This window comes from Chironomus tepperi, unplaced genomic scaffold, assembly GCF_022539635.2.
Source record: "Chironomus tepperi strain 1889 unplaced genomic scaffold, CSIRO-AGI_Ctep_v1 contig_48, whole genome shotgun sequence".
Taxonomy (NCBI): domain Eukaryota; kingdom Metazoa; phylum Arthropoda; class Insecta; order Diptera; family Chironomidae; genus Chironomus; species Chironomus tepperi.
In genome coordinates, this window is record NW_027226170.1 from 588528 (window position 1) to 598958 (window position 10431).

General features: G+C 33.3%; 2 protein-coding genes across 7 annotated transcripts in view; one reads left to right on the forward strand and one right to left on the reverse strand.

The window, feature by feature from the left end:
- sick (sickie) overlaps positions 1-6396 on the forward strand; it is a 175706-nt gene extending 169310 nt beyond the window's left edge. For 5 of the 6 annotated variants that reach the window (XM_070652545.1, XM_070652540.1, XM_070652541.1 and 2 more), the window contains 5 exons: positions 3205-3288; positions 3527-3862; positions 3938-5238; positions 5294-5546; positions 5608-6396. In XM_070652545.1, the coding sequence (XP_070508646.1) occupies positions 3205-3288; positions 3527-3862; positions 3938-5238; positions 5294-5546; positions 5608-6204 (2571 nt within the window). In that variant the 3' untranslated portion in view covers positions 6205-6396. The remainder of the gene's footprint in view (positions 1-3204; positions 3289-3526; positions 3863-3937; positions 5239-5293; positions 5547-5607) is intronic. The other variant, XM_070652542.1, reaches the window with a different exon arrangement.
- A 2157-nt stretch (positions 6397-8553) lies between these two features.
- On the reverse strand, positions 8554-9928 carry LOC139099950 (5-hydroxytryptamine receptor 2B-like). The gene is made up of 3 exons (XM_070652494.1): positions 9843-9928; positions 9647-9780; positions 8554-9583 (listed from the first exon to the last, which is right to left on the reverse strand). The coding sequence occupies exons 1-3, from the start codon at positions 9889-9891 to the stop codon at positions 8831-8833; spliced, it is 936 nt and encodes a 311-aa protein (XP_070508595.1). The 5' UTR covers positions 9892-9928; the 3' UTR covers positions 8554-8830.
- Positions 9929-10431: the final 503 nt, after the last annotated feature.

The window sequence follows — 10431 nt, forward strand, 5'->3', positions numbered from 1 at the left end:
TTTATTGACCCATTCCATACTTACTTGGATCGGCGAACACGATCAATTCTGATCCATATAGATGTATCCAGAAGCTTGATTTATCGCTAATTGATGATTAGATACAATTGATCCACTGTAATTTGTATCTACCGTGATTGAACAGGTTTCTTCGCTAATTACCGATTCCCAATTTCTATCACAAAGTACTATACTATCCGGATCAGATACAAGTTTTTTTATCAGGCAGATGTCTGCCATGCTTACATGGCGTCCAAGTGTTAATTTTCATATTATTCACAATAAAAATCATCATTTTGATTCCATCTAGTCGTCAATTGGCAATCATCAATGACTTGTGTCGACCGGATATTTCTTTCGACAACATATTTGACCTATTCCATATCCAAATATAGTCTATGTAGAACACAACAGAAAAGGCGATTTAAACATAAAAAGAGCACTCAGATTAAATTTGGAACTGCTAGACCAGTGGTGGGCAACTTGTGTGTCGCAAAACAGTGCAGTGCACTGAAAAATCTCTAAGTTGTCCCAAAAAATTTTCAAAAACGCAAATAAAGACAATATTTTGACATTTTCAGACTAGTATGAAGGTTGAGGTGTGCATTGGCACAAAAAAGATTGCCAACTACTGTGTGCTACTGTGCTTAGTCAAGAGACCGACAATCCAAAGTCAAAACATTGCTAATTTCAATCTAAATCAATAATGACTTCATCCTCAATCTTCTAACTTCATCTATTAATCACATTATACACAAAATAGTCTTCGACTCAGCATTAGTCACGCAAAAATCACTGTGCGCATCTCGGGAGTATGTCGATAAACATAAAAACGATATATGGTATATAAATTTAAAAGATCTTGATTGAATAGACGCCGACAGCTAAATAATGTAATATTTACTTATGCTGTAAATTTTTTGCATAAATGCAGGTAGCTAAAAAGTAACATTTGATGCAATCTATTTTCTCTCATGTATAGTCCTGCCTCGATCAGACGCCACTCAATTAAGCAAAAAAAAAAAAAAATTCATTAAAGTTGTATCTCATTACATTATTTGCATGTAATTGCAATGTTGTCGATATCTCAATTAATGATAATTATGTATATTCATGCCCATAAGTGTAAGTTGGTAGTGCCTTTAATTGCACAATTGTTCAGTAAAGTGTAAAACTTTAAATGAAACTTTTCCTATAATCATCATGATCATCTGGCATTTAAAATAAAAAAAAATCTATGCTGGCTGTTGTAAAGCTAGCAGCTAAAATGAACATTTTTCGCACCTTTGCGTGTCAATAAAAAAAAAAAGCTACAAGACATGAGGTATATTAAATTCTCATTTCCTATAATTACTAGCTGTTGAGATTGAAATCAAGTTAAACAATCTTTTAGCTACAGAAGTAAATGACAGTAGCGGAAGAATGTCATAAAAACCGGAAATTTTTTGAGCATGATTCTATTTTTAAGGCATTTAAGATTGATGTCTTGTGGGCCGAAATTAAAAGAAAGAGAAAAAAATGCTGTTATTTCATAATAAGGCCCGCATGTCGGCTTAGAATAAAACTATTGAGGAATTAACACTTTTTGAATCACAAACAGAAACAGAGATAACGTCGGTCATGCTTGCTTTTTTCCCACATAAGCTATCGCCATAAATAAAGAAATTTTTAACGAAACTTGAATGAATAAAAAGCTATGAGACATAAAGTATGTATAATCGCATTATTACAATTTATGCTAATTTGCTGCTGAGTTATGAAGACTTCCCATGCTGCATCAATTTTGGAATCAAGCAATTAATTTCATGTTCAACACCTTATCGTTGTTCATCTATTAATTTTGTTGTTTATCTATTAATATCGTCTATGATTTAGAGAAATTTGATACTTTTTCTACGTTTGATGTCATTCATAAATGATGTCTGATATTTAGGTCAGTGACTCTTAATTTGAATATCGTGAAAATAAACTGGGTGGGCCATTGCATTATGGGAATGGCTGTTCTCTAACAGACAGTAAGCATGCTCATAAGGTATAGTGATGGAATCACATAAATGACAATCAGCATTTGCATTGTGATGTGATCACAGCTTATGAGCTCGGTCATTGTCTGTTAGGAGTCTGATACGATGCGAATATAATGTATATAATCGCATCAGAGTACCTTGAAAGTTTGCGCCATTGTCTGTTTGGTGTCATAGTGCAATAAAAGCAATATTATTATGGCAAACACTAATTAAGTCAGTCTGAAAGCAATTGACACTAAATCTTATTTGCATGAAAAATATTAAATCAGTAATGACAAAGAGGTTTAAAAATTGTATTCCGTACGGATCAGTTGTGATCTATGACCTTCCAAAGATGTCGCCAAAAATTATTGGCACCTGCTTGGCTACTACATATTTGGCTTGCCAATTAACGGATTTCAAGTGCGATAGTCACTAACACTCTGCAAAATAAATCTTAAAGACCTTGTTAAATGGAGCTTCCACAGGTCTTCAAAAAGCATATCCAGCCCATTGAACCCTAGTCACATTAACTCGTTTGGTAATGTCAGCATCTCCAAAAGAGGTGATATAATTCCCTATTGTTCCTGCATTTAAATAGATCTACTTCCTTCTTAGCACCAAATATGACTCTGAGTATCCTCATTCTGAAAACGCCAATAGAATATTCATCTTCAGCAGCCCTTCATAGATATTACTTATAAACAATTCCTTTCCTCATTCATATCAAGTCAGTATCATTTAAGCATTACAAATCAAGATAAATTCAAACGTATGGCTACTATCGGTTGATCGAATCTCTGAATGACTAAGCTATTGATTTTCTGTATTGAAATGCGACACTTGTTTCAGGTTGAATCAATTAATTCGTTCTGTTCCGTGAAATAAACACGAAATTGAAACTCAAAAATCTCTTAAATAATCAAATTGTGTAGAAAAATTTATTTTTAAAACAGATTGTAAAATGTCAATGCATTTATGTAGTCTGTAGATACGAAAAATAAAGAGACACGTGTAAGATGATGAAACATGACAAAAGTATGTACATACATCTAATGATGACAGTAAATAACAAGCCTTTAAAATTCTTTAAGAAGAAGCAAAATTCTTTTCTTTACTAACCACAGTGACTGTAGCTGATTGTCTGTACATAACTCTATATTTTTTTTGGTATTTCTTCCTCTTTATCTAATTATAGGCTCATGTCGTAAATGCCTTTGAGCAAAGTTTACAAAATATGACCAATCGACTACAACAACTAACTGCAACGACCGAGAAGAAGGTACGTTGTTCTGCACTGTTGTGAAAATAATTTTTAAGTGCCTGACGATGATTACTTCTTGTTATTATTAAATATAAATTGATAAATCATTTCTCAAGAACTTGGCAAGATATCAAAACCTTCTTTTTTGTTATCAAGCAGTTTTGTGTATTCCTTTATGTTCCTTATTTCTGTTGTTCTTAAAATCACTTGAAAATTACAAGAAATATTAATCTTATTGCTTTTTATTTCATGACAGGAATCTGAAATAACAGAGATGCGCCAAACAATTGAATTGCTTCGAAAGCAATCCATTCAAGCGGGATTGACACAGGCACACATGCAGAGTATGGGAGTTCAAGTTAATGTCAATGGATCATCAGCCAAAATAGTTAATGGAAGTCCAACCAAAATAAATGGACAACAAGAGCAACAGCAACAGCAGCATCATCAACAACAAATCCATCAACAGCAACAGCAGCAGCAGCTTAATGGAAATATGCAGCGACAACATAGTACAGATTCTATGTGCTCTGTCAACTCGAATGGATCAAATGGTTCGTCATCTCAGGAAAAGAAGAAAAAGAAAGGATGGGTATGTCTGGACATTTTTTTTTATGTCATGTCTTGTCTTTATTTCATAAAATATTTTCTATTGTTCTATGTATAGCTACGAAGTTCTTTCACAAAAGCTTTCTCACGTAATGCCAAAATTACCAAGACAAATCGCCAAACAAATCATTCCGATTCGAAATCATCACTACCTCCCACACCACAAAAGAATTCATCGACAACAATACATGACTCGCATGCAGCCACTGGAAAGTTATCGCCCACAAAAAGTCCACATCGGTATATTCCGGTTGTGGAAAATGCCAAACCCGTAGATTCAATAGAAAATGATAATCATCCACTAATCGAAGATTTAAAGAAACAGCTTAGAGAGAAAGATATGGTATTAACGGACATTAGGCTAGAAGCACTCACGCAAGCATCACAAATGGAGAATCTTAAAGAGACAGTTCGAAATATGCGACAGGAAATGATGAATCTTAAACAAAATAATGAACGATTACAGCGAATGGTTTCAACACGCTCATTAGCTGGTTCTGAGGCTTCACTACATGGATGTCCTGCTAGTCCAAGTGGTTCATTAGGTGATTCAAGGAGGTATAGTCTTGCAACAGATAATGGAATGTCAAGACCGCCATTAGAACTTCCTCAACATCTTGATGATACAGAGGAGGAACCACCAGCACCAGCTCCAGATCCACCACCTGCACCTTTATCCCCAACAAGAATTGCTGATTTGTCACCGACAATTGAGAGAATTTCAATGTCAAATGAAATTTTATCGACACCCGCTGAAGATGTAGCAGATCCAGTTGATGGAAAGAAAATTGGAATTGCTGTTTTTCTAGGTCAACCGGAAGCATTTGCCAAATATTCAGACGATATGAATGAACAAGATCAAAGTTATGACTATAAAACACGTGCAAATGGATTTGATTTGTTACATTCACAAGAGACCATAATCGCATGCACATACATCTCTGGGAAGACTACATGGCAAAATCTTGATTATATCGTAAGGAAGACATTCAAAGATTATTTGTCACGTATCGATCCAAGTACAAATTTGGGTCTAAATACAGATTCAATTACATCTTATCATCTTGGTGAAGCAAAACGTGGACCAGAAATGGGATTTCCGGAATTATTACCATGTGGATATATAATTGGACATGTAAAGACCCTTTACATTTGTTTACAAGGTGTTGGTAGTTTAGCATTTGATAGCTTAATTCCACGATCGATTGTTCATCGATATATTAATCTTCTCACTGAGCATAGAAGATTAATTTTATGTGGACCAAAAGGAACTGGAAAGAGTTATTTAGCTAGAAAATTGGCAGAATTTTTAGTCGCTAAGTCAAATCGAAGTCCAGCCGAATCAATTGCTACATTTAAGTAAGTATTAATTGAGATACAGTTTGAGACCAATTTATGTCAATTCCTAATTTAGTGTCGATAACAAATCATCCAATTTACAACAATATTTGGGCACAATTGCGGAACAAGCTACAATAAATGGTGCAGCTGAGGAGCTTCCATTAGTGATAATTCTAGATAATTTGCATCACGCGTCAGCATTAGGTGATGTATTTTCATGTCTTTTAAGTGCCGGACCAGCTGCAAAGCTTCCATGTATTATTGGAACAATGTCTCAAGCCACGTGCAATACAACAAATTTGCAGCTGCACCATAATTTCCGATGGGTAAGTTATCTTATTTAAATGCTTAAATTGGAAGTACTCTAATTTGATATATTAATGACAGGTTTTGACTGCAAATCATATGGAGCCAGTAAAAGGATTCCTTGGCCGTTACCTTCGACGTAGATTATTCCATCACGATTTGTTGACTGGATCACAACAAATTCAAATGGAAAAAGTATTTAAATGGCTCCCAGGTGTTTGGCTTCATGTAAACACATTCTTGGAGAATCATAGTTCTAGTGATGTAACAATTGGACCACAACTCTTCCTTCAATGTCCTCTAAGCGAAGAAGACTCACAGAAATGGTTTGTTGATTTATGGAATCATCAACTTGCACCATATCTCGTCGATGCCATAAAAGAAGGTGTACAGCTTTACGGTCGAAGGGGAAATTCATGGACAGATCCATGTCTTTATATTCGAGAGACATACCCATGGAAAGTAACACCAACAACAGTTCCAACATTAAGACAAATAACAGCCGATGATGTTGGTTTAGAAGCAGGTGTTACAGGCAACATGGACTCTGATCCATTACTTAATATGTTGCACATGCTTCAACAAGCAGCTGCAAGCGAAAATGTTGATCATGATAATTCCGATTGTGCAAGTCTAGATTCAAATTTTACTCATGAGTCGGCCGGTACTGAACAATAAAATGAGCAAAAATTAATTAATTAAGCTTTTTACTTCTATTCATTGTCTGAACGAGAAGCTAAAACACGTGATGAATTAAACGCATACAATATATGAATTATATAGTTCAGTGGTGGACAACCTGTGTGTCGCGGCACAAAAAATATTGAAATTGCTATGAACTTTATGTCATGTGTAGTTTCGGTTGAGGCTTACAACAGAAGTGTGCCGCGGAAAATGAAAGGTTGTCCACCACTGATGTAGTTGATGATTAAAGTGCAGAAAGGAAATTTTTACAAGAGGCAACAACAACAAAAACTGAAAATGATACACAATTTTCGAACTGATAAATTTAATTAACATAAAATAAACAGTTTTTATTTCACTTTTTTTTTCATAATGGCTTAACATTTACAATGATGCATAAGTATTTATTATTTCGGATATAAAGAAGAAAAACGCAACATTTGCATAAGTTTTTTTTGAGCTGAGCATGTACTCAAAAATAAATATTTATGATATTTACATGCATTTTTGGATAAGATAAACTTTTTATAATCAAAAAATGATGAAAAACCCAAATGTCATTATCTCTTTCTGCTTCTTTTCTGGTCATGTTATAAATGTTTAACTCCTTAGTTGCGCTACATATACTTTAACTTATCTATTTAATACATATATTAATAATAAACTCTACATACATATGGTGCATAATAAATACATTTAAGTATGATATTATACGAAGAAAAAAAGCTTCTTACAATTTTAGTTAGCCTGACTAATTTCCATTCTTGTTTGTTGAATAGTTTTCATTTCATAATTCGATTAATGTTGTAAATATTTTGAAGAAAAAAAATAAAATAAAAAAAATTTAATTTGTTATCAAACATTCAATATGAAATTAATTAAAGACTTTTGGATTTACTATCTTATTTTTGGTCATGGTTTGTATTTGGCAGAGGTTGAGGCCAACTTGAGTATGCTACACTTTCTAATAAACGATTGAAGTTTGTAGAAATTTTATACTTCACAAGTGCTTGCAGAAAAAGTTTTCATGCAAATTTTGATCGGTTTTTGACGAGTCTGACCTTAACAGACAAAGATCATGCTTTAGTGGTACAATTGTAACACTACGGTTCCAAAAAGCGTTCTATTTGTCTACTAAGGGAAGGGACTCAACGTCGTCTTTGACCTCTCGTTATTTGGTAAGTCAGCTTCTACTTTAATTCTATAAATATAGCTTTTTTTTCAGGATTATTATATTTTTTTTATAGTACAGCTTGTAAATGGTATTTCTATAAATCTCAAAATTGAGAATATTAAAAGCTTAGAGCTTGTTGATATCACAGACAGCATTCTAAAGCCGTTCTGAGTTTTGGTTATGAATTTTAAAATATATTAATTAATTTCAGTGCCATTTACAAAATATATCCATAAAGACGAGATATTTTTAAACTTTAATCTGATCAGGAATCTGCATTGGGGCCGTTCACTTATTACGTTACGCAAAAAAACGAATTTCTAGACCCCCCTCCCCCCTCGTTACAAAATGTCGTTACAAAAAAAAATTTTTGGTTGAGGCTGTTACAAAATCCTAGACCCCCCCTCCCCCTAAAAAGCGAACGTAATAAGTGAACGGCCCCATTACAAGTCACATAATATGTTTACATACAAAGTTTTTTTTTCTAGAATTCAAGACTTTTTAATCTTCAAAATCGAAGTTAATTGATAAGTACTATTAAAAGCTAAGGTAAGAATAGACAATGTATTCCATAATTAAGTAAGCCCTCTGCATTTTTATTAAACAAGTTTCAGAATTCTTTGTCTTTAGTGTGATCTAATATAGGAAATAGCTTTACATCGTGACATGCTTCAAATAAGAAACATCTTACTTAGTTGTCCTTCTGTTATTACACCTATGTTTTAGGGTCTACGAGTTTACCATTTTGTCACTAGCTACCTGAGTTTTCAGCCCGAACGAATATATGAGTATGTAGACTTAAGGAGTTGTTTTTGAAACAATTATCGGTAAAAAGTGAACTGCTCAAGCGTGTCGCTCAAATATTTACATAGATGGCTGCACCAAATAGCCAGAGGTCGAAGTCGTTGCGAAAAGTTCACTTCACTTCGCTAAAATTTCAATCGGTTTCAAGTCGACTAAAGTGAACACGTTTTATTTTTCGTGTTCAATCGAGTCGACTCGAAACCGATTGAAATTTTAGCAAAGTGAAGTAAAGTTATATCGACTTCACTTCACCAACTTCGACCTCTGGTTTAAAGCAATACTTCTCCAACTTCTCATATGTGTACCGAAAAGTACGGCAAAACACCAAATTTGCACTTATGTATACTTTGTCGCACTCGTTTTAAAAAGTTTGAGAAACACTGGCATGGAATATAATACAAAACAGCTACTATACATATTAATATCAACTCTCATGTAGTCTACAAGTATAAATCTTGTATAAATCATAATATTTATAAATATTTCTAATAAAGAGTAATTAAACGTGTTTAAAGTTTAAAAATATCTCTTATCTCATTATTATTTTCATTTTAATTAAGCTTAATAAAAATGTCATACATACATATACTGACTGCCCTTATTATCAATATTAGTTTATTCTACACGTAGATTCAAGTCATTTTAAGTAACAATTGCATTACTTTCACTCTTTCCGAACACATTCTTAATTTTTTTGTAATTAATTTCTTTAATTTTCTGAATTAGGTATCGACTTTCAGGATATACGATTAGAATTGCAATAGGTGACACTGCACTCCTGAAGTATCCAATTATGTAGAAGAAGAGTTGCAAGACTATCAAATCTAGACCATGAGACTGTTTGTCATACATGTACTGTGCTCGAATGCCATAGAATGGAATCCAAAAAAGGATGAACATTATTGACTGAACATAGATCAATTTCCTTAGTCGTCCATCGATATCCTCAGTGTCAACTGAATTATTATTGATTTCTATGCTCAAATTGTTATAAACTGCTTCGGGACGTCTCAAATTGATAGCATCAGATGCTTTCTTTATAAATTCAATTGTAATGACTATAACCATTAGCACAATCACCATTATCATCAGCGTCAAGTTACAGTACACAGTCGTTGATAAAATATCATCTTCAACTGCACATGTTGATCCATAAGTTCCAAAGACTTTATGATAAATCAAATGTACTCCGCCAATGAGAAACCACATCATGAAAATTGTAATGAATGCAGTCTCGGGTGATAAGAGCTTCTCGAGGCGAACTTTTTTAATTGATGAAAATATCATGTAAAATAACAATATAACCAGCGTCATTAATACCATTGTGGGTGCTGCAGTCATTAACGTTGTCATAAAATAGCAATGCGTATCATTGATTTGCTGACCTTCAAAATACTAACGGAATCAAAAATGATAAGAGTGAGAGTTTATAACAAAAAAAAATGGACATAAACTTACATCTTCTACGACAAAACTCGATTTCAAGAACGCACCAATCAGGAAGTCAAGAATACAAATATTAATGATAAAGGAATCAAACGCACTTCTTGTTTTCTTGTTGCTTAACAGGCTTATAAGCACAAATGCATTTCCTAAAATGAAATAAGAAGCTATTAAGAATCAAGTAAATAGAAAATAATGTCAAAATATTAACCGATTACTGATAATACAACGAGCGTTATTAGGTACGAAAGCAGCGACATGCTGAACGTCTGAATTAAACGAAAGTCTTATGAAAACTATTCAACAAATAAACACAAAAATATGAGAGAATAAAACATGTTTATCAACACCAAAATATACAAATGTCTCGCGATCACATTGAATATGCTCATTTCCTCAAAAAATTATCAATTTTTGCGTCGTATAAAGGAACTTAATTCGAGAGAATTCGCGAATCTTACATTGTGAGTATTTAAAGAGGAAGAGCTGTAGCTCAATATTCATGTCAATTAAGATTCCATCGGAAATTAATTAAAATACAATTTTGTATCAAGTTTGCGAAATTTCTTCAAAACGGCACATGACACGTGCTTTTATTATCAACTGTTACTTTTTGAACCAGAGAGTTCAATTGTTCTTCTCTCATTTGTTAAGCCATAGTCGGTAAATCCATGGATTTAATGATAAAATTGCTCAAAAGTGGCTTAAGAGTTAAATTTTGAAAATTATGAATTAAAATTGCAATTTTAGGTTATGTTCAAAAGAGGTTAAGGTAACATTCATTAAAATAAGCAGTTTTA